The 24,805-nt window shown below is 42.5% G+C and overlaps 1 protein-coding gene across 1 annotated transcript in view; it reads left to right on the forward strand.

Annotated features, from left to right (window-relative positions):
* Positions 1-1,878, forward strand: part of cUnh8orf34 (chromosome Un C8orf34 homolog) — a gene marked incomplete at both ends in the record, with an annotated part of 154,815 nt that extends 152,937 nt beyond the window's left edge. The window contains 2 exons of the mRNA XM_083662925.1: positions 1,095-1,133; positions 1,778-1,878. Coding sequence (XP_083519051.1) covers positions 1,095-1,133; positions 1,778-1,878 — 140 coding nt within the window. The remainder of the gene's footprint in view (positions 1-1,094; positions 1,134-1,777) is intronic.
* Between the last annotated feature and the right edge of the window lie 22,927 nt (positions 1,879-24,805).

The following is a 24,805-nucleotide window of genomic DNA, read 5'->3' on the forward strand; positions in this document are numbered from 1 at the left end:
GAAGAAGCTGTTCTTGTCACGAGAGGTTTATTATACAGTATCGCTTAAGGACTTACTGGACTCTTTACATGGACCCCATATATCAGTCACTTTAAAGGACTGTTACTTTGTACTTTATCATTTATAATTTGAAGATTGTCTTTCTGTCTGCTATTGCTGTGATCGATTCGCTGCGCTGCGTACTGCACAAAGACAAACTCCTCGTCTGTAATATGATTACTCAATATGGCTATTAAATTATCTTGAATTTTGAATCTATGTTGCATGACAGACCAATATTCAGCGCCTCTTATCCAAGCATATTTTATTGATAAAAGTTCAAACAATCACAGTTAAAAATCCTCATTTCCTATTATCTCAACAACACTGTTGATTGACAGGCCTGGCAGTCATAGTAAAGTGTCTCCAGATGTACTGTCGTTACATGTCGCTATCCAGTCCGTCCTCCAACCCACAATAGTAGACTCTTTGACAGCTTTTCTAGGCCCTGGGCAGACCGGGAGAGGGTCAGTGACTGTTTCAATTTGTATTTTATTTGATTAAGAAAAACAAACGCTCCATCATTTGCTAGTGAACTAGCTGGCCAGCTAGCTCGTGCTGCCTGTCACTGGGGTCACCTAAATAACGCTAGTAGGAGGGGGCAGGGGTTGTGTAGGTACGGATGTCTAGCTGGCCTTTTCGAGTGGCGCCTTGCAAATACTAAACAAAATCTGGACACACTTTGCAAATACAGAGTAAACAGTAAAATACAGGAAGTTAACTAGTCTTGCCCCGTGTCCCCATTAATTTCCTACCCTGATATACTACAGTATGTGCACAATAATATTGGCAAAACTCCTATTGCGTCATATTTTACACGGTGGACATGTTGGCTTGTTCTGCATAAACACATTTCACAGTACTTGAAAAATTGTGAAAATGTATATTTTGTTAGGGGGGGAGACATGATGGTAATACTTGCTGTGTTTACATGTGATAAATTGAATATTTACGCTCAGTGTTCGATGTAGGCCACAGACATTGATCAGGAGTCATGATGCAGTACCTGACACGGCAGACTGATGGGGGTGTTTTCTGCCCTAATTCTTTCACAGGTGGATCGCGAGATGCCAACAAGAGGTCTGTGTTTTCAGGTGAGAATCTGAACAGCTAACTGTCTCTCAGCCTGAAACCAGTAGACTCACACCCTATGATCTGCTGTGTCATCTGGGTCGCCGCCCGGTAACCGACAACGTATGTTTCTCATCTGTGTGTGTGCGTGCGTGCGTGCGTGTGCGCGCGCGTGTGTGTGTGTGTGTGTGTGTGTGTGTGTGTGTGTGTGTGTGTGTGTGGGCGTGGCTCTACTTTGGTACTGTATAAGCTAATGATTTATTTTGAGAGAGCCTCAATGTCTGTCAATGAGCTCATTTGTCGAGCCGCAGCAAGTTACCCAAATAACCACCAATGGGTGACTTACAAGCCTCCACCTTCATTTATGGTCCATTCAATTACCCTCACGGGCTAAACGGAGGGCATAGCGGCTCCGAAATGTGATTGGTGGAGGGCACAGCGGCTCTGAAATGTGATTGGTGGAGGGCAGCCATGCAGGGAGGGAGGGAGGAACCCCCGGGTTGCCCAGTTCCATGAAGTCACTTGGTGCTGTGAGTTTACATGCAAGCAGACAGACAGACAGACAGACAGACAGACAGCGGCAACTCTCAGCGTCAACATTTGGGAGAAGGAGAAAGTCTAGTCTGGTTTGAGGTTGTCTGCGGTTCTCCTTCTTGTGGCTGCGGAGGTGCCCACAGTTCCCAGTGCCAGTGTGCCAGTCTGGAGTGGGATCTGAGAGCAGCCCCAGCTAACTGCTTGGCTATCAGAGAGGGCAGAACGCTGCCATGACAACCCAGCCCAAAGCCACCAGCTGATGTCACCCCCATCACCATGACAACCCAGCCCAAAGCCACCAGCTGATGTCACCCCCATCACTCTTCTCCCAACTTTCAGAGCATGAAATCTGGCCCTTTGGAAGCTCCGTCAGGCAGCAAACCAGGCCTCATTTTTCCACCTCGTGTTTATCTATGACATGTTCAGATATTAAAGGCCTGTTTTATAGAAATTGCCCCAGTTATTATTCTTATTAGCGGTTTGAATGTGTCTGATTCTGGTTTCTAGGAGACTGATGTTTTTGTCTTTGTGCTTAATTTTTTTGCAGGCCTATAGTGACGAAGACCAGAGACACTGATCCAATCAAACAATTATGCAAAACCACTGGACATTTTGAATATGTGTACAGAGACACTTATTTTTATAATTCATATGAATAAAAAAAAAAGAGATTGTATACTTTTTTCACAGATGCTGATATTTCATAGACAATGTATTGTAACTGTATGATATCATGTGAAAATATAACTTCTTCAGAGTATGGAATATATAACAGTTATTTTTGTTTGCTCCTCAGCATGCTATTGAACTTCCGCGTGGAGTCGAGAGAGAGAAAAAGATGCATTTTGTTGTCGACAGGCCCGTTTTCTCGGCTCATCGCTCATTATTCACATTGTGAGGGCGACGCAAGGTGAATGTTGTACGTTTAGAAGCACTTTCTTCATATGCACTGTGCAAGATGGAGTGTTGTGGAGGGACCACAAGGAATGCTGTAATACTCATTAAAACCACTTGGTGCACATTTGCTCCTTCATTATTTCTGTTTTCAGTCTCAACAGTGTCTCTCACCTTTGACCCCGGTTTCCTTCTGTACTTATTTTGGATGTTTGACATGCAAACCCACTCAAAAGGAGTCTGGAATTCAAAATTGAAACAACTCCGTCTCTTGGCCCCGTTAAAAAGAAACCGCATTGATGTCACGGCTTAAATGACAGACACATGATCTACTTTGTGTTTCACACATTTGCTGTGTGGTGACAAAAAGAAGAAGAAGAAGAAGAAGAAGAAGAAGAAGAAGAAGAAGAAGAAGAAGAAGAAGAAGAAGAAGAAGAAGAAGAAGAAGAAGAAGAAGAAGAAGAAGAAGAAGAAGAAGAAGAAGAAGAAGAAGAAGAAGAAGAAGAAGAAGAAGAAGAAGAAGAAGAAGAAGAAGAAGAAGAAGAAGAAGAAGAAGAAGAAGAAGAAGAAGAAGAAGAAGAAGAAGAAGAAGAAGAAGAAGAAGAAGAAGAAGAAGAAGAAGAAGAAGAAGAAGAAGAAGAAGAAGAAGAAGAAGAAGAAGAAGAAGAAGAAGAAGAAGAAGAAGAAGAAGAAGAAGAAGAAGAAGAAGAAGAAGAAGAAGAAGAAGAAGAAGAAGAAGAAGAAGAAGAAGAAGAAGAAGAAGAAGAAGAAGAAGAAGAAGAAGAAGAAGAAGAAGAAGAAGAAGAAGAAGAAGAAGAAGAAGAAGAAGAAGAAGAAGAAGAAGAAGAAGAAGAAGAAGAAGAAGAAGAAGAAGAAGAAGAAGAAGAAGAAGAAGAAGAAGAAGAAGAAGAAGAAGAAGAAGAAGAAAAAAAGCAGTACAAATCTGTTGTGACCGTGGCTAGATTTTATGTTGTGTGTTAGCTTGGGCATGTGTTGGTTAAACTGTGGTTGTCTGAGCGTTACATAGGAGACATCAGTTACATTCACACCACATACACACACACACACACACTGTGAACACACCCTTGTTCCTGACACAGTCTGATCCCTCTAGTCAAACCCAACTGACTTGTGGTATGGTGTACCAAGCGCTTGGCAGAGTTTGCCGGCTGTCTGTGCGAAACAGGATGTGGTCGACAGAATAGTCCGAGCGCCAGCCTCGTCACACCGACGGCCATTCCTGTCGAGGTCTGTGTCAGAGAACACTAATCAGTTAAAAAGCCCGTCTTATAAAGCTCGGTATGTGGATTAATATCCCAGGTATTTTCCACCCAACTCGTGCTCATGTTCTTTGGGAGAAGGGGATGTGGTTTTGAAGGATATGTTGAAGAATTTTACGGATATGGCATAATCGCATCATGGTGCGGTGTGTTGATATAATCTTTATATCACTATAAACATTGTCTTCCTGTCAGAGAGTGAAACATTTTACGCGTCGCATGTTATAATGTTCACATTTCATATTCGCTGTTTGTCGGGAGTTTGATTGCCATCTGTTCTGATTTCACAGATCAGCAGCATGCTAACTCCGTTTCGACTATCAATATTTTCTCTGACTTCATACGTCTCCTCTTTTATTTCATCTGTCATGTCAGCAGAAAATATCAAAGCATGCTGAGTTGTGCAGTAAGACGAGACAGTTTGTTAGTTGAAGGCTTAAGTTACTGCCACAGATGTCGCACAAAGTGGCCTCTCTTAAAGTCAGTGCCTCCCTCTGCTTATCTGCCAATCATGTCTCAATGTGTCAGAACTTATAAAGATGAGATGTTTGGACCATCATATATAGCTGGCGATTATGACCATTTTGGTCTTGTTTTATGGTGAAAGCATGGCGATGTTGATACTTTTCTATCTGATCCTTCATCTTATGATTTAATCGGTTAAAACTGCAAAATAACTTTGCTCGGTCACATGTGTTATTATGCTATTAACAATCAGAGAGATTCAGTTTCATATCCTTCATACCATCTCCCTGAAGTTGGAAAGCTCCAACACCCTACAGTATGTTTACGATACAGGCTTTCTAAAGCAGGCCCATTCAAAGCCACTGTATGGGCCACCCAGGAACAGAGGCAGACACCACTTTGCTTACTGGGAGATCCGGACCACCATCAATGGTCAGCAGACTGACCCAGGTCTTAATTTACAACTGAGCAGACTGGGATTTAGCCTGACGTATAGAACAAATAAATCTATGGTGGAGGAGAGGTATGCTTTGAAGGCGTACATAAGCTATGAAGTCAGTATCATTCTCTCCTTGAAATGTTCCAAAAGGGTGAGAATGTACTACACACTGCATGTGGAAAAGGTCTGTGTGTGTGTGTGTGTGTGTGTGTGTGTGTGTGTGTGTGTGTGTGTGTGTGTGTGTGTGTGTGTGTGTGTGTGTGTGTGTGTGTGTGTGTGTGTGTGTGTGTGTGTGTGTGTGTGTGTGTGTGTGTGTGAGAGAGTGAGAGAGAAGGATTGCAAAACCGCGGAGCTATTTGGAAAAATGAAGTCTGTGATATTGGGTATAAGAAATCGCCCCTAAGGTTCTTCTCTTGGGTTGGGAATTTCCTTCAGAGTTCGTCCTCTCCACACACTGGCTCTGAAGACCAGTGCTTCTCAAAATGTTTCATGTCAAGGAGCCCTAAACTGACACAAATTACCACAGATCTGCATTTGATTTAAAAATATAATCCCAGGGTCCCCCAATCTGATAAGTTTTTTTCATTTAGACGTTATTACAGAAAGTGGATGAAAAACCCATGGCCAAAATTGTCAGATTCTGTTGTGTTATCTTGGATGTGTTTTTTTGTTGTTGTTGCTGGGAGTGGGGACTGCCTGAAACCCCCCCAAGAACCCTTGGAAGTCCCCGGAACCGAGGACTACTGCTGAAGACGACATGCAGACTACCTTCTTCTGATGTGAAGAGGAACGTCCTGGACAGACATTGTTTATGTTCTGTGCAGATGCCAGTACAGTGCATTCATATACTATGATAATGTGTTTATACATAATTATTGCTTACATACTTAGGCCGCTGGAATGCCTTACATACTCGGCTGCAGCCTCGCCGACTGCCTTGGGGAAACTTGCCCAGGCAGCTGCCACGTCAGCTGCTCCTTTATACATTTGTCCAATTAATATTCAGCAAAAGCAATAGAAATAGTAGATGTTGTAATTATGGAGACGCTCCATGTTAAACCCCCTTTACCGCCAGGACTCTGCATAACCACCAGGGCATGTTTGTGGGGTGGGGATGCATTTGACTGTAAATGCAATAATATAATCAATCTAGATTTTGTTGTCTGTCATCACTTAAGCTTTTTTTCTCAGAGCTTATTAAATCAGACCCCATTGTGCTTTTACTTACAGTACTTACTTAGTGTTTATTTGTTCAAATCTGTAATGTTAATGTGAAAATTACATCCAAGAAGACAAGTGGCGCACTGTGCTGTCATTCTTCTTCACTTACAGCCAATGTGGATTCAATGCTACATGCATCCAAAATGGGTTTGAATGCTGGAAATGCAGCACGCGCACGCACGCACACACACACACACACGCGCGCGCGCCCGCGCACAAGCACACACACGCACACACACACACACACACACACACACACACACACACACACACACACACACACACACATTTGTCACACTGATGCATAGTTCATGTGCGAGTGAATTGGACAAGAAGGAAAATATGACTCAAATAAACAAAATCTGTGAGCACATCATTGCCCATGGTGGGAGGTTCCTCATGGGTACACAGCTGACATCCCGATCTTCTTCCCATCTTCTTGTATGTTTTCAAGTTATTGATGATCTGTCAAATAAGCTTTGGTATAGTAGCCTAGTTGTTCCTGTTCACAATAAAGATTAAACTGTCCTCCTAGACCAGAATTGAGAGCTGATAGCAAACGGAGGAGGAGGAGTGGTGGTGGGGGGCTTGTATTGTGCCCTTAACAGGGCTCTTCAGATCTCAAGAGCTACAGACGGAGCTAAACAACAGCGCATGATTGGGAAGTGCTTTAATATTTAAATTAACTGTTGTCACATGTGTGCGTTAACCAGTTGCTCAGCCAATCAGGACTGAGCCGAAAATACCGTGTTCATTCTTTAGATTGTAATCGTTCTAGTTTGGTCGTTAGCTTGCTTTTTGGCACAAATAATCAAAGCCACTTGACGCTAGCTAAATGAGTTGAATGCGCGATAACGTTATTGGGCCAAGAGAGAGGAGCAATTTGAAGGTAAATGTTCTATTATGTTGTTTGTTGGATCGTTTTCTGTATGAATGGGGCGAAAATGCTACTACAGCAAATGATGGTCCTCGACACACTTGCTAACTTGATGAGAGGTGATTCCCAACAAATGACACGGTACGCCATATAGGCCCTTCTCACGGGGGCCATTTTGTAGCCTGGGTAAACCCATCCCCCACGTGACCTGCTCTCAGACCTGTTCTCAGTCACTATGGTCTGGATTCCCACCATTGTTAAACGATTTCCTGCGGTTGTTGGCCCCCCCCGATAGACCGCTCCATTACGCAACCGTCATCCAACCAGCTTTGTGCACAGAGCACATGCGCAGTGCAGCAGATGGCGTCATCGCTCTGCGACCTTTGTTGTTAGCAAGCGAGCTAACACTTTTCATTTCAGTACTGCTAGCACGCAAATGGTTACAACCAGCTACAAGAAGAGAGAACATCGCGTGACGGTGGTCAGGGAATGAAAGAGGAACAGGACGTGTCTACACGGACCCAAACCTCGATCCCTGCTGCAGATGGCCGCAGATCTGGAGAGATATTTGTGGCTGTGAAGAACAGTCATCATCTATACAGCTGCTGCCAACCTGATGAGGAAACAGGCGTGCTTGTTATGCTGGACACTGAATGCCAGACTGCAGACTTCATCCTCCAGTGCTGTTCGCCTCAGGACTTGAAGGGCTAACGTTGTACCATGGACTGTATACATTCTGTGCTAATAATGCTAGCATGCTAACATCCTTTTCACACACACACACTGAATATACCGAAATGCTAGATTTGATCATGGACTTAACGCTAATGTTAATCAAAAACGGCCGCAGTCATAACGGTAAGGTGTGTTTGACCTAATTGAAATATTAACGTTAATGCCCTCACATTTCAGCGTGGTTACAGATAAACCTATTTAACGCTAGCTAGCTACAGTAGATTTTTGGAGGCGTTAATGTGAATGTCATGACGTAGTGAGCGTAGTATTATACTGTATATTATACATAATCCAGATGTAACCTAGCTATAGCTAGACGTTAAGAGGTTAGCGTGAATGCGACTGAGACCTGACATTACTGGCTTGATATCATATTCCAGATGCAACCTAGCTAGATAAGCTCCACACGGCTGTATGAGTAGCTACAATCAAATGTATCAAGCCTTGATATCATATTCCAGATCCAACCTAGCTAGCTAGATGTTAAGAGGTAGGAATATACCGAAATGCTAGACTTGATCGTGGACTTAATGTGAATCCAAAACGGCCACACTCATAACGTTAAGGTGTGTTTGACCTAGCTAGAAATATTAACGTTAATGCCCTCACATTTCAGCGTGGTTACAGATAAACCTATTTAACGCTAGCTAGCTACATTACTGGCTTGATATCATATTCCAGATGCAACCTAGCTAGATAAGCTCCACACGGCTGTATGAGTAGCTACAATCAAATGTATCAAGCCGATATCATATTCCAGATCCAACCTAGCTAGCTAGATGTTAAGAGGTAGGAATATACCGAAATGCTAGACTTGATCGTGGACTTAATGTGAATCCAAAACGGCCACACTCATAACGTTAAGGTGTGTTTGACCTAGCTAGAAATATTAACGTTAATGCCCTCACATTTCAGCGTGGTTACAGATAAACCTATTTAACGCTAGCTAGCTACATTACTGGCTTGATATCATATTCCAGATGCAACCTAGCTAGATAAGCTCCACACGGCTGTATGAGTAGCTACAATCAAATGTATCAAGCCGATATCATATTCCAGATCCAACCTAGCTAGCTAGATGTTAAGAGGTAGGAATATACCGAAATGCTAGACTTGATCGTGGACTTAATGTTAATCCAAAACGGCCACACTCATAACGTTAAGGTGTGTTTGACCTAGCTAGAAATATTAACGTTAATGCCCTCACATTTCAGCGTGGTTACAGATAAACCTATTTAACGCTAGCTAGCTACATTACTGGCTTGATATCATATTCCAGATGCAACCTAGCTAGATAAGCTCCACACGGCTGTATGAGTAGCTACAATCAAATGTATCAAGCCGATATCATATTCCAGATCCAACCTAGCTAGCTAGATGTTAAGAGGTAGGAATATACCGAAATGCTAGACTTGATCGTGGACTTAATGTTAATCCAAAACGGCCACACTCATAACGTTAAGGTGTGTTTGACCTAGCTAGAAATATTAACGTTAATGCCCTCACATTTCAGCGTGGTTACAGATAAACCTATTTAACGCTAGCTAGCTACATTACTGGCTTGATATCATATTCCAGATGCAACCTAGCTAGATAAGCTCCACACGGCTGTATGAGTAGCTACAATCAAATGTATCAAGCCGATATCATATTCCAGATCCAACCTAGCTAGCTAGATGTTAAGAGGTAGGAATATACCGAAATGCTAGACTTGATCGTGGACTTAATGTTAATCCAAAACGGCCACACTCATAACGTTAAGGTGTGTTTGACCTAGCTAGAAGTTAAGAGGTTAGCGTGAATGCGACTGAGACCTGACATTACTGAAGTGAATACAAGTGACCTATATTTTTCAATCCTGTCTTTGAATAAAAGTTGTACATTGTGTTATGCTTGAAAACCATGTCTTTGCTCCCTTATGTGTTCACAATTACAACAAATCTGTATGGTTTATCTGTTGGCATTAAACCGTGGTATTTCCTTGGGTGATATTCCATATTTGTCATTAAACCTAGCTGTTCACATAAATTTGCAATGATGATCGACCACGTGAGATATCACAAGTAGCCTACTTTTATTAAAAAATAAAATGCAAAGAGAGGTTTCCTTCTCTAACTATTGGTGCGTTCACAAAATATTTCAGCGTTTCATAACTATAATAGCCTAATGTTACTGTAGCCTGGATGACGTCAGCTAATGCTACCCAGCCTTCCAGCGTTTATCTTCCATAATGCATTAAATCATAATCACAATGCGAAGACATTAGCTGATCACCACAGAGCTGCACAGACAAGTTTATCAGATAATTTCGCCGTAAAATGTGTCCAGGTGATCAGCTCTGAAGCCCCGGCTTGTATGGTCCGCTAAAATCCGATTTCGATATAGGTGTTATTTTGATCAATATTGTATAGCTGGCTAGACAGAGGAGTTTATCTGGAATCAGTGTGACAAGATCCCTGCTGCTAGCTTGTCTGCCTTTCTGTGTCAGAGTATCTAGCTACATTATCTGCATTACATGCTACACCATGCAAATATATTTCGATATAATTCAAACAATTAGCCCACTGTACTACTGGACTGTGTATTGCTGTGAATAAGTTAGATTTGATTGTGTAAAGTGTATCAGCTTTAAATATCCAATATATACAGCATTAAACAAACGACCAGCAGCATTCAAATGTGCAAAAACGTTATATTTATTGAAATGTGGTGATCTCATGTCACATTACATAATGTTATGCCCAAATGGTCTACTGCCCAGAAGCGTCACTTTACATGTTTGGTAGGGAATTATTTTAATTATGTTAAACCAGCGTTTATCTTCCATAATGCATTAAATCATAATCACAATGCTATGAAGACATTAGCTGATCACCACAGAGCAGCACAGACAAGTTTATCAGATAATTTCGCCATAAAATGTGTCCAGGTGATCAGCTCTGAAGCCCTGGCTTGTATGGTCCGCTAAAATCCGATTTCGATAACGCTAGGTGTTATTTTGATCAACAGACCTCAACCTCAACAGCTGTTTTCACTTGAATTTCCTCACGTAGTTGCATAGCCATATAGCTAGCCAGCTAGTAGCTAGCTCGGGAGCTATGCTTTAGAGAGGCCAAATGCTAACGGCTAGGTAGTGCTAAGCCGCTGCAGCTGTTACACGTCATTGACAAAGACGCACTCTCTGATTGGCCGATCACGGCAGGACTGATGTTGGCAGTCACGCCGTCACTCATTGGCTGCGGGGTGGCTGCGGGTCTGCGCGGGTCTTTCAATCGCCCCAGAAATCGCTGTGAATGGCCCGGAGTCTAGACGCTAGTGACTGGGAACTGAGAGAGCAGGTCACGTGGTGGCTGGGTTTACCTAGGCTAGCCATTTTGTGTCGAAAAGGCATGGTCAACACACTAACAAGGGTTTCCAACTTCCATGATTGGAATTGGGAAACCCTCATTCATTAGTGTTTTGCTTGCACCTGTGTTTATTCTGCCTTTTCCACACAAAATGGCCCCCGTGAGAAGGGTATATATGATTTTCTTTGCTATAACCTTTGGTCTATTATTTAGCTGCATGACATTTAATGTTAAAATTGACTGTGTCAAGATTGTGTTCCTTCTAAATTATATTAGGCCAAATGTACAGGATTAACCTATTATAGCTCATGTTTATTTGGGTAAAGTTAACCCTCACATAGGCTACTGTAGGTAGGGGATATAGGCTATAAGACTGACTTTAATCCCAACAGCAGTTTGGACTGTTTAAACCTCAGGCAGCAGCATGAATCAAAAATATTCTCTGACCATGCCTACTCTTAACATTGTAAAGCAGAAGAGATTCATCATTGTTGTTTGGATACTTGAGGCTGTTAGGCTTGGCTGGACCTGCACAGTGCTGAAGGACATACAGTACTGTCTGTATTCAACAAGTGTAGCCTAGCCTGTGCTGTTTCTGGCTGAGCAGTTTTCTGCTGTCTGCTCTGGCAGTTCACTGGGCTTCTCTTTGACTCACCACAAGAGATAATACACGATTAAAGACCGCCATTTAGTTAATTCTGTCTACACAGAGAGCAGGTCAAGGTTTTATCTTGATCTTCATGATAAATGACATAGAAGTGGCTCATCCCCTTGTGTGTGCTTGTTTTTGAGAGACAAAGATAATGACTGTCGATGGACAGATGTTTGAACGAGCTCCTGGAACATCTCAACGGTGTTCCAACGAGTTGTTCAGCAAATCCAGGGGCATTACATCGTGGATGGATAAACAGGAATCCGCTTGTGATCTCTGGCTGATGGTGAAGCTTTTCTGTCAAGTCTTTGTAGGAGTCAAAAGATAGTCTGGGTTGTAGGTCTACTGTACTACTGTATGTCTTTGTTAAAGGACAAGTTCACCCAAAGATGAAAATTCAGTCATTATCTTCTCGCCCCCTTGTCGATGGAAGGACAGGTTTTTTAGTCCACAAAACATTTGTGGAGTTTCACAGCAAAACACCGTTGTGGAATTCTCCTAAACAATTGGAAGTGGATGGTGACCAACTTTCAAATGTGAAATAATAATAATAATTGTTATTGTTGTTATTATTATTATTATTATTATTATTATTATTAATAATAATAATAATAATAATAATAATAAAAAGCCTCCATACTGCTCAACTGGCAGAATCCAAGTCTCCACAAGCCCTGAGATGTCAAGTTCACTTGAAAAGATGTTATTTACACCCTGTTTTTAGCTGCAATCGTCACTCTTGCAGGCTACAGTAGGCTACTGTATACTGCACCTCACATTGTTGGAGCACATGGCTACAGTGAACATTTCAGCTAAAACGGAGTGTAAATGATGTCTTTTCAAGTCAACTTGGCATCTCAGGGCTTGTGGACACTTGGATTACACCAGGTGAGGAGTATGGAGGCTCTTTTCTTTTACATTACATTTGAAAGTTGGTCACCGTTCACTTCAATTGTGTAGGAGGATTCTGCAGCAGTGTCTTGCTGTGAAACTCCAGGACTATTTTGTGGAGTAAAAAAACATCAACACCCGTCCTTCCATCGTCATGGGGGGTGAGCAGTAGATGACTGAATTTTCATTTTTGGGTGAACTTATCCTTTACGGTAGTCTCAGCTGTCTTGTCTGTATCTGTCTCTGTCGCTCTCTCTCACAGACTAATTTATGGTTCTCAGTGACCATGATGTGGTCAGTGTTCCAGACTCTTGGGGATCTGTGTGTGTGTGTCTGTGTGCGTGCGTGCGTGCGTGTGTGTGTGTGTGTGTGTGTGTGTGTGTGTGTGTGCGCGTGTGTGTGCGCGTGTGTGTGCGCGTGCGTGCGTGCGTGCACGTGTGTGTTGCACGTTGGCAGGCCTTGCGCTGGGTGAGGCTCAGACCTGGGTCAGATGACTCATCCAGACTCTGCCGGGGCCGAGGGAAGTCATTGGGCTCATATTAGTCTTATTATGCTTTCAAATGCTAAGGATCTAAGATGGGGTCCTGTGTGACGCACCGTGTCACGGTGCTGTTTTCCTTTTCGCTCGTGTGGATGTGTTTTATCCATGTCTGGAGTGGATTGAAACAAAATATTATGGCAAGGGAACAACTTTAGGCAGAACGGTGGACGTGCTGATATTTATACCTATTGTAAAAGAGGCTTTCTTTCCCACACACAGTTGAAGCCCCCCTGGGGGCGATGTGCCGCAGCTACACTTGGTTTTGGTTTCACCTTCAGAGCTGATGGTTTCACTGTCCTATTCTCCAAAACGCTCCAGTGATCCCTGCACATTCCTGCTCGTTGATGTTTTCATTTACATATAAAGTTGCAAGTGAATTTATTGAATCTGCACATGGCTTTTTATTCACGCGGTGATTTATTCTAATTGGCTGCCAGCGTATTTTTTTGTGCCTTCGCCCATTTATCAAAGCCTTCACCAGAGGCTGCTGTTGGAGGACTCGAGAGGACGTAACTGTGGAGCCTGAGAATTTTTTCCTCATTTCCCCACCTCTCATATTCACACTTCATATAGGTCTATATATATCACACTCTTGCACTTTCTGTTGAGATTTTTTTTTGCTATCATCATGGGTTAGGGCTTCCCAAACTTTTTTGGCTTGTGAGCCTATTTTGACGTCACAAAAATCTACCCGAGACATTTCCAATTTCGGTACACCATCGATAATATCATCAGTGACATCGTCAGTGATGTCACATAATTATGCTTCTTGCAGAATTCTGACTTTAATCTGAGAATTCTGACTTTAATCTAAGAATTCTGACTTTATTCTCAGAATCCTGATTTAAAGTTATAATCGAAAAGATTTTCATCTAAAAAAAAAAAAGTCACTCACAATGTTGATTGAGGCTATGTCCATTTGGATGAAGCCTTTGCAGTAGTGACATTTTATGTGACATTACACTGTTTGGATCTCACCTGCAATTACCACCCACCGCCATAGGTGTCACCCAAGAGAACAAAACTGAATTCTTAGAGATGATCACTTTAAACTAAAAAAAAAAAAAAAAAAAAAAAACGCAAGGGACCCTAATCATCTTCAGTAATGTTAAATTGTGTGCGGTGTAAAATAAAAATCAGGCGACTCTATTTGAATTCCAGGCGACCCCACTTAGGGTCGCGAGCCTAAATTTGGGAACCACTGGGTTAAGCATTGTTCCAAATATCAGGACAAAACACACACCTTGAGTCCCGTTGCATTTTTAGATCCAGTTTGAGTCCAATTTGAGAGACATCTGATCTCACGTTACGTCTTCGATAGGAATTTTCCTAATCCAGAACGTCTTCGATAGGAATGTTCCTAATCCAGATGCTACGCAGTCGAACGTCTTTACTCCCCTCTGTGATTCACCACCACAAAGCAAATAAGATCAGAGAGCATGACAAACCAATCATAAATCATCTTGGCACGTGCTAATTGGATTCATATCACAGTGAAAGCATCATCTTGTTACTGATTGGATTCATACCACATTGAAAGCATCATCTTGTACTGTTTGTCTGCCTCACAGGAGAGCAGATGCATGATGCTGGGGCGTTAGATGCATGATGCTGGGGGGTTAGATGGGCAGATTTGAGGGATGAAAAGGTCATAAATTGTCACGTCTAGCTAGCCAAGTGATTATATAGGTTGTGTATGGAGGATCGTTTTATCATCAATAAACCGTAACGTAATCATTTTCGGCCCATTCACATCTGGATTCTATCTATCTATACTGTATATATCTAGTATCCATCTATCCATCTATCCATCTTCAATTTATTCCATCATCTGTCTTCGATTCCACGATGTATCACGAATCACGATGCATCTCATTACTGCACTAGTTTTTCATCAATTAATACAAGCAAGCAGTTAGATAAATATCAACTAGATTTTTCATTTAGAAAGTGCTTTAAAATCGGAATGTCAAATTTAAACAGAAACGATTCAATGATTCATCTGTCAGCGATTTGATTCGAATTCACGCGTCCCGCATCGCGATGCATCTTAACAATGATTCATTCATTTGGACACCCCTAATAGGCTACGTTTAAAGTAATTGTTTAATCTTTTTGATGACCACGTTTCTCACATGTACCATCATCTGCCTTGCTCCTCCCCTTCACCCTGCGATGTTTTTCTTGTGCACTGAAGCATTTCTCAGTGACAGATAAGCCGTTGCTCTTGGACAAACACCTCCATAACTGCTCACACTTCAACATTTGATTTGGCTGCGAGGCTCTTTTGCAGAGTGGTGCTGCTCGTGTTATTCCGCCCGGGTCAAGTGACAGCATGGAGCAGAAGGGTGGAGCGGGACTGAACCATGATGGTGTTAGTGTTACTGGCCAGTAGGGAGGAGGGGAGGAGCTGCCTGATCGGCTCTGTTCAATCGCCTCCAATGGATCTCTTGACCACAGGAAACCAGAGAACGTCTATTCTGACGCCAGAGACAGTTTTGACAGTGTTTCAGCTGCTTCACACCTGCTGCTTCTTCTCGCTCGCTCTCTCTCTCCCCCTCTCTTCTTCTGTGGTATATAGAAGTTGTTGGCAGATAGTGTAAGGCAAGTGGTGTGGGGCCTTGTGGTACTGTCCCTCTCTCACGCATGCTTCTCATAAGCGTTAGCTTCACGGTCGGTCGATGATGGTTAAGGGCCACTGGCTCGAGGGGGAAATGGCAAAGGGATTAATTGTCGCTGTGTGTGAGTAACGTGTTTTTTGGTTCTCTTCCTTTCCCGATCACTACGATGACGCCGTTTCTCCTCATCAGAGACGACCACGCTGCCAAAAGTCTGATCTCAATTTCCCAGCAATACAATGCGAGGTGGAATTCTCCAGGCTCGTGCCACATTAACCCTCAGCTCGTTTCATCTGTAGCATGATGGACTGATCGGGCTCGGTGACTTGTGACTTGTGACTCGGGGCTGTCATGATTTGGTTGAGATGTTTGAGAATTATCGTGGCGCTGGAGGATTTCATTGAACGAGATGAGTTCCCTGTACTTTTTTTTACGGCACTTTAGAGCTAGGATGAAATTGTGTGTGTGTGAGTCATAAGTGTTTCAGCTCTGGCCGTGCAAACGCTTTCCATTTTCCTGGTTTCAGTTTGATTTCCTGAAGCACGGAATGAGTCTGAAATGGATGTCTTTAACAGCTGTCCGTCCTACAGCGCTTTCTTGACTGTATAAGCACCCCCAAGGACAACTTATAACCCCTCCCTCCAGGTCTTAGGCCCACTTCCATGTGATGTTGTAAATGTAATATTGATTCAAATTGAGTGCCTCTCAAACCTCAACGGGTCGACTGAGCCACGGGAGTTAAAATGTTGACAGAAGAAACTGTTGTGTCAAAAGGTCACGCAGCAGGTAGCTACCTCAACCGCCAGCTTTGGAGGCATATTTCAACCACACGCGAGACTGTGTTTTGTCTACTATTAGGCAGGGACCAGAGAGAGCTGGAGAAATGGGTGAAAACGCTGTAAAACGTTGTAAAATGCTGTAAGTCACCAGCTCAGCCTATAGCCTATAGAGAGGCAAAGTGGAACGTCACTTCCTGCTTCAGCACTGTACCAGAGATTTTCATCCGCCATTTATTTTCCCATAGACACTTGGGTAAATGCTTATAAAATAGTTGTAGTTCGTCGAAACAAAACGGTTCAGCTAACGCTATAATCGGGAGAGACCATAGAACATTTCACTCGGACCAAAACTTAAAAAAACAACATCGAAAAAATATTTTCTTTAAACCCGCACTGGGACCGTTTTGGTGCCGGTGAAATGTTATGCGATCTCTCCTGTTTCTAAATATATCTGTACCGTTTGGTTTGAACCAGTAAAACTATTTCTATACGCATTTTACGAAATGCGTATGGGAAAATAAATGGCGGATGAAAATCTCTGGTACAGTGCTGAAGCAGGAAGTAGGCGGTCACTTTGCCTCTCTATAAGCCTAGTACGTGCACACTGTAGGTGTGCAGGCAAGCGTAATGCTACATGATCTCATCGGTGTCAGCGCAAGAGAGAACAAGAAAATCAAATGGATTTATTAGAGAGGAGAGAGACACCTCTTTCTGGCATTCAAAACATGTCTCTGCAGCTTGTTTGTTGTCATCACTAGGTGTATAGCATGAGTGTTCATGGTTTATTAGTTATATATGACATGGTTTATTAGTTGCTGTAGAGAGCGTGGGCCAAGCTTGATTTTTTTTTTTTTTTTTTTGGTCTCCCATAACAACACAAAGTCAGCCTAAAATAACTGCTCTTCGCTCGGATCATGTCTGCTCTGCTCACTCGCTGTCATGTACCCAGCAGCACCAACAACAAGAGAATGCTTCAAAACCTGGGGACAAATTCTATTAAGTACAATTTCTCTTAAGCAATGCTCCATGGTAATCCATTCAGTTGGGTACTACCTCCTAAGTTTCCAAGAACAACCTAAAAGTGGCAATTATCAAGTTATTCGGTCCTGGAACTGAATGTGAGCCATAAAGTGTTTTATTGCAGAGAGATTTGTTCAAAGTTGGAAGTAGATGACTTCTGTGCTGCCCTGCTCTCTCTCTCTCTCTCTCTCTCTCTCTCTCTCTCTTCTCTTCCACCCGGTGGTTCCTGTGAGGGGATCTGCACTTGGACTCACTGATCCTACATCTCTTCTTGCATCATCTCAGTGGGACAGAAGCTGCTTGTAAAATCCACTTTAAATTGCTTTAGATATTGCTGTCACACCCTGGCTTCTTTTAAAGAGGGATCCAAACTGAGAAGGTCTGCTGAACGGATGAAGAGAAATCCTTGATAACAGAATAATTGTCACTATGTTTGTTACTCCATGATGTCAGTGACAGGTTAGCTCACAGTTGGACGTGAGTTTACGAACATAAGCACGCCGAAGTCTAAAGAGCGTTTTAAGCCCAGGCCAAAACATTGAGGGATTTGGGGTCTGATATTAGTTTCTCTTAATACATTTCCATAAGGCTGAGACGTGCTCGGGACTTGCCAAAGGGCTTGAAGGGAGAAGACTAGAGACAAGAGCAACCAGAGAACACTGGAGAGGGTTAGAATAACTGTTGAGAGTAAATCATGCCAGCAGCTGTGGTCGCCCTCCCCTCCTCTCTCTCTCTCTCTCTCTCTCTCCCAGATCAGACAGGGAGGTGCAGGGAGTGAGGAAGTGCAAGTGTCTGCAGGTTGAACTGTGCCAGCCTTCCACAAGAGGGCACAGATGACATTGTTGAAAACAGGCTAACTGTGCTGCTGGCGGGCCCTGCCATGGTTCTGATGACATGCCTACTTGGCAACAGTGTTCACGTCGAGGCCCGGCCCGGCTCTGCTCATTCATCTCCTGTTGTTTGTAATAAACGATACGTCTGGGCTCTGCTGAAAGCCTGCAGACCCGCCTGGATACAGACACAATGTTCTGTAATGAGAGCTCACTATACACTTCAATTGGCCTGCAGTAGCATGTTTGTGAACTGATATATATATATATAACTGTCAGGTGTATATCAGAACAGATAAGGTTGAATATCTACGACAGCTATAGCTATCATTTATTTGTCATTTTAGGTGTGAAGACTTGGAGTCGGAGAGATTTATTGCCATCTGCACAGGTACAGTCAGGGTCGTACAGTACTGTACGTTTACATTGGAATTCCTGTGCATAACTCCCCGAGTCAGCTTATTTTTCAAACAAATACAACCAGACGAGGCAATTAAAAGAGCATAAACAAATAGATACACCATATAAAAAGAAATACTCTGGAAAAAGTGCACACTATTATACAAAGATCCACACTATTAGTGCAAATAAATATCACCAAGTACACACTGTTATTGCACAGTAACTTATTTCACTGAGAATGAATTGGGCTAAGTAGTAATAATTCATTATGAATGAATTGCGCAAAACCAAACAACCAATGGATCAGTAGGATTTTATCTCCTCGTGTACACACACATGATGATGCATAATACAGTAGTAGCCTAAACTGTTTTGTGAATTAGACCGGAAAATGTATTTACATTGTCTTGTACATATTTTCATTATAATAGTGTATTGTAGAGTTCTAGTAAGTAAGAAAGAAAGTATTTTATTTTATAGCACGTTTTGAAACGAGACCGCTTTACAAAAGGAAATAAAACAAGAGGCAAGTTAAGAACCAACAGAAAATTCAAACTGATAAAAGAAGGTAAAAGAGCACAGGACATCGTGCAGACAAGTAGAACAACAGTCCATAGGATTTTCTGACTATAGAAGATAGCATTGTGTTCTGCCTGCATTGCGTACAGTAGGCTATACCGAGGAGGGTTGATGCAGAATAGCCAGATCGACAGAGGGTGGAGCAGCAACCAGGATAAATACATTTAAATTAGCACTATTGGGGGATAAAAATGGGATAAATATATATATAAAAGAATAGCCAGCTGAGATTTGGGAACTACAAACTCCCAAGTGCGAGCGTAACTCGGTCAAAAAAACCTCCTCCTTACTGTACAGTAGGTGCCCGAGCAAATATGAGCTAAATGAAGAGAGGAAAGCCAGCACTTATACTGTAATGTCCTCTGACAAAAGGACTTCATGACCGCTGGCTTTGCCTCAACTCTTCAGGTGTGCCAAGAGGCTGCGTTAGCATTCACATCCCTGCTTAATGTCTAATTTAGCTCCGAGCCATCATGGTGCTATGATGACTAGTTTCCTGCGTCTGCGAGAGACCGAGTGCTCTCTGTAAATCCCCGTGGAGCTTTATGGTGCCTGCGAGCAGAGCTGCAGCTTGTTTAGACACACGTTCGTAAAGAAGGAACAGATTTGGTCGTCGATCCCTCTGTCACTCGCTATAATAATCGACATGATGTAGTGTTTTCGAATGATTTACAAATTGGAAAAGCTTAATACTTTTGCTGTGGCGGTGAATAAATCATTGTGGAAATTCACTATTAAAAGTTTTTTTTTTTTAAACACCGTCAGTCAAATAATGACACCCCCCCTCCCCCCGAACTTGAATGTTTTTTTCCCCTCCTCACACATTTTATTTGACACTAAAGTGGCTTTTAAACATGAAGTCTGGATCATGTCTGGCTAGCCAGAACAGGATATTTTCCGGTTTTACCTTTTTAAACATGAGGGGTCTTTGTTTAGAAACAACTGGATATGAGCTGTTTTTATGCCTCCGCCGGCGAAGCCAGGCCGAAGGCATTATGGATCCGGGTTGTCCGTCCGTACGGATGTCCGTACGGATGTCCGTCCGTACGGATGTCCGTCCGTACGGATGTTTGTTAACGCCATATCTGAGGAACGCCTTGACGGAATTTCATCAGATTCGCCTTAAACATTCACTTAGGCTCAAGGATGATCTGATTAGATTTTGGTGGTCAAAGGTCAAGGTCACTGTGACCTCTCGAACGCCATTTTCAAGCTTGTTAACGCGATATCTGAGGAACGCCTGGATGGAATTTCATCAGATTCGCCTTAAACATTCACTTAGGCTCAAGGATGATCTGATTAGATTTTGGTGGTCAAAGGTCAAAGGTCAAGGTCACTGTGACCTCTCAAACACCATTTTCAAGCTTGTTAACGCGATATCTGAGGAACGCCTGGACGGAATTTCATCAGATTCGCCTTAAACATTCACTTAGGCTCAAGGATGATCTGATTAGATTTTGGTGGTCAAAGGTCAAAGGTCAAGGTCACTGTGACCTCTCGAACGCCATTTTCAAGCTTGTTAACGCGATATCTGAGGAACGCCTGGACGGAATTTCATCAGATTCGCCTTAAACATTCACTTAGGCTCATGGATGAACTGATTCCATTTTGGTTATCAAAGGTCAAAGGTCAAGGTCACAAATGCCATTTTCAAGCTCGGTAACGCCATATCTCAGTAACACATTGACTAAATTTCTTCACATTTGGCTCAAATATCCAATTCTGCACAGAAACGCCTTGATGCAATTTCTTCCAATTTGGCTCCAACATCCACTTGGACTCAAGAATGAACTAATGGCGGAGGCATAAGTCTGCGTTGCGGTCGTTCTAGTTTCTGCCAGTGGGCGGGGGGGGGGGGGGGGGTGCGGCTGTCAGTCAGCTCCTCTCCTCCGCAGTGTGGACGCTCAGTCACACAACACTGCCTGCCTCAAATGGCTGCCTCATCACACAATAGACTTGGCTGCACCCAACTCGAGAAAACTTCTCAGAAGAGACTAACGTTAGCGACAAATCTGGAGACTTTTTCTGACATGGGAATGATGGGATTATTACCAGCAAGCAGCAGTAAAAGCAGGCAATAATGACGATAGCTGGGTAAGTCCCGCTAGCATCGATGCTAAGTTAGCAAAGTAGCCTACAGCAAGAGCGCAGCTGAAGCTAATTAATATGGACGTTAACATCCATATAATATATAGCCATGTGTTTGCGTGATGACATCATGTATTGGCGATGTCAAAGGGTGGCGATTGACGATCTGACTGAGGTCAAGATCGTGCAACTCTAGTAGGCTATCATCTCTCTTGCATTTTTAAACTGGCAGATGGGGGATTCAACTTTTAGTTGTTTACTCACCTATATTGGCTCTCTTCCAAATAATCCAGCCGCGTAACTAACGCTATGTCCATTCATGAAAATAATGATGGGACATTAATGGTTTGTAAAGTGCCACCACGCGCCCACTCACACATAACAGCGAGATGATCTGGATCATGACCTGAAACAGCAGGCGCTTTCGCGCTAATCCGGACCCTACACCGGCGACCGAGATGAATATGATACGGACTCGCTGGAGTGCGCGTAGGCCGGCTAATTGTTGTTTAACATGCAGGCCAACCGGCTAGGAGCGGGTTATAATACGGATTCCACTGCATGTTAAGAAGTGGCTTAAGTAGGCCTAGTAGTTCCCCCTCTTTATTTCAGTTTGCTGATGGCCGTAGGCTGAGTGATGTGACCCCCCCCCCATGCATGACAAAACCAGGACTAGGCTGCATCACTTGGTCTGCTTGGTGTACTTGGTCCAAGTTCACCGCCCAAGCACAAAACCAAAAGCGAAAATCTCTAAACATCTCAACATGCTTTTCTTCTCAGACCTCCTGCTCGTCGTGACTCACCTTTGCTGAGCAGGCTGTGAAGAAGGAGGACTATGAAGTGATCATCCTCTGCATAATGATATCAGCTGCCCTTTAGCCGCGGGGGTCAGAAGTTGAGGCAGATAGCAGTCAGGGTTTGATTTACAGGAGCATGTGGTCCTGGCTGCTGTTTGTCCTTGCAGTTGGTGTGCTGTTACAGAGACGTCGCCTCTATACACCGCCCCATATGCTGCCAAACAGATCACTGTCTCTTGAGTTTTGCTTTGAATGAAAACCAAGATAAAAGGGATGATATATACACTGTATATATTAGGCCCAGCTAGCAATCTGCCGCTGCCGCTAGTGGCCCGTGGTCGCATTTTGAGCGGCCGGGCGGCGGTGGCATTCCTTCAGCGGCCATCCGGCGGCCCACTGGAGGATGCCGCTACCTTCACTCTGGCGGAATGCCGCTGGAGGGCTAGCAGCGGCAGGCCGTCGGCAAGCCGCCAAGAATTTTCCCTCTCTAAGTACCACATCAGCGCTGGAGGGGCGCTGGTGTCTGGCCGTCGGCAGATAGGCCAAGATACTCCATCCATTAAACTGCATTCATAAGCATTATGAAACTATAGCTCTAATTTGAAACGATGGGCTAAGTTCTGTTCTCTTTTGTTTGAAAGAGACTATTTAATGGATTTCTGTTTTTATTAGGCTACACAAAGGCAAAAATACCTTCACAGCATTCGAAAATGAACTTAGCAAGATTTTCCAAAGCTCTATAGGCCTATGGATGAAAAACACAAATGCCCAAAAATTATACATTGTATTTGAGAAGTTTATTGTAGCCTATTTAATTTCTGTAGTAATTGTTTTGTCCGTGCAGCATTTACTTTTTATTTATGTTGTTCTCTCAAATTTTTGGGTTAGTCTTTGAATTAAAAAACATAGTGGACAAACATTTCTAATCACCTGTGTTGGAATGTTCTTTGAATACCAGAAATCAAAATCAATAGCTTATAAATTCACTTTATTGAATTGTTCACGCCTGAGTCGTAAACCAGAGCAAATTAAAATACAACCGGATGGATGTTGGACTTTGAATGGTTTTGAATGACCAAGCAAAGTGGTCTATAGCTTATGTGCTTGATAGTGCATCCATGGCCTAGCCACTTGACTTGATGTCTAGTGCAGTGGTTCTCAAACTTTAAACTGACACAAATTAGACAACGGAGCCTCATTTGATAATATTTTGTCCCAACTGATATGATTTTTAGCTTTTGTGACTACCCTCCCATGTGTGGTCGTCACAATGTTTTATAATATAAAGTGTATGAAACCCATGACCAAAATACTCATGCATTCTGTCATTGTGTTACTTATCTTTGGAATTCTTCTGAAAATGAATTACTTTTTTTGCTGGGTATACCCCTGGAAGCCCCTCAAGGACCCCTGGGGGTACCTGGACCCCACTTTGAGAACCTCTGTAGATTTTTTTTAATCAAAAAGCTCATTTCTGGCAGTTTGTAAGTAAATAAATAAATAAATAAAATTACTGTAATTAAAAAAAAAAATCCATTGTTCTCAGGTGGGACAAGGCCCAAAATGATCACTGTAAGCAGAGTATTGATCACTATAAGCAAATTATTCATAACAGCATGGAATAATTCAGGACCAAGGTTTTTGATCAATATAAGCAGTTGATCACTATAAGTATGTATATATATATATATATACACACACAGATCCTTTCCCAAAAATTTGAATATCATGGAAAGTTTTCTTCCATAATTCCTTTCAAAAAGTGAAACTTTCATAGATTATAGATTCATTACACACAAAGTGAAATATTTCTAGCCTTTATTTGTTTCATTTTTCATAATTTTGGCCTACAGCTCCAGAAGACCCCCAATACAGTATTTCAAGAAAGTATTATAGTGTGAAGAAAATCAGCAGTTACTTCTCAGTTATGACTGACTCCAGCCTCAGTCCACTCCCTCTGAATCTCTGCCAAATTTTTTGAATCGTCTTTGCTTGACAATCCGCTGAAGTCCACGGTTATCCATGTTATTTCCATGATATTCAATTTTTTTTAAAGGATCTGTATGTGTGTGTGTGTGTGTGTGTGTGTGTGTGTGTGTGTGTGTGTGTGTGTGTGTGTGTGTGTGTGTGTGTGTGTGTGTGTGTGTGTGTGTGTGTGTACACAAAGGGGAAAAAATCATTTTAGGAGTAGAATGTGAATCTGTATGAATTTTGCAATACAGATGTGGAGACAAAAGATCACTTTTTTCCCCTGCAAAATTACTTATAATTGGCCTAATTTTAATTTATGGATAATCTAGCATTGATGCATTTCTACTTGAACATGTCAAATTTGGAATGTTTATAGAAGATAGCAACATATTTTTGGCAAAATATTGTATAGGCCTACACAAAATTTAAGGCACAACAGGGCTGTGTCTACCCAGTTGTAGCCTAATTTAACCTCTGGAACAATTGTTTTGTCCCTGGAATATAAATAAATAAATAAATAAATAAATAAATAAAGTGCAAATAATAATAGGTAGATGTCCAAGAAGAATAAACGTGGGTCATTTATTCACTGGGTATGCAGTGTTATATTTTTCAGCCAGATGCAGGATGATGGCTCTCTCTCTCTCTCTCTCTCTCTCTCTCTCTCTCTCTCTCTCTCTCTCTCTCTCTCTCTCTCTCTCTCTCTCTCTCTCTCTCTCTCTCTCTCTCTCTCTC

The sequence above is a fragment of the Poromitra crassiceps genome (genome assembly GCF_964638095.1).
Source record: "Poromitra crassiceps genome assembly, chromosome: 2".
Classification (NCBI taxonomy): Eukaryota; Metazoa; Chordata; class Actinopteri; order Beryciformes; family Melamphaidae; genus Poromitra; species Poromitra crassiceps.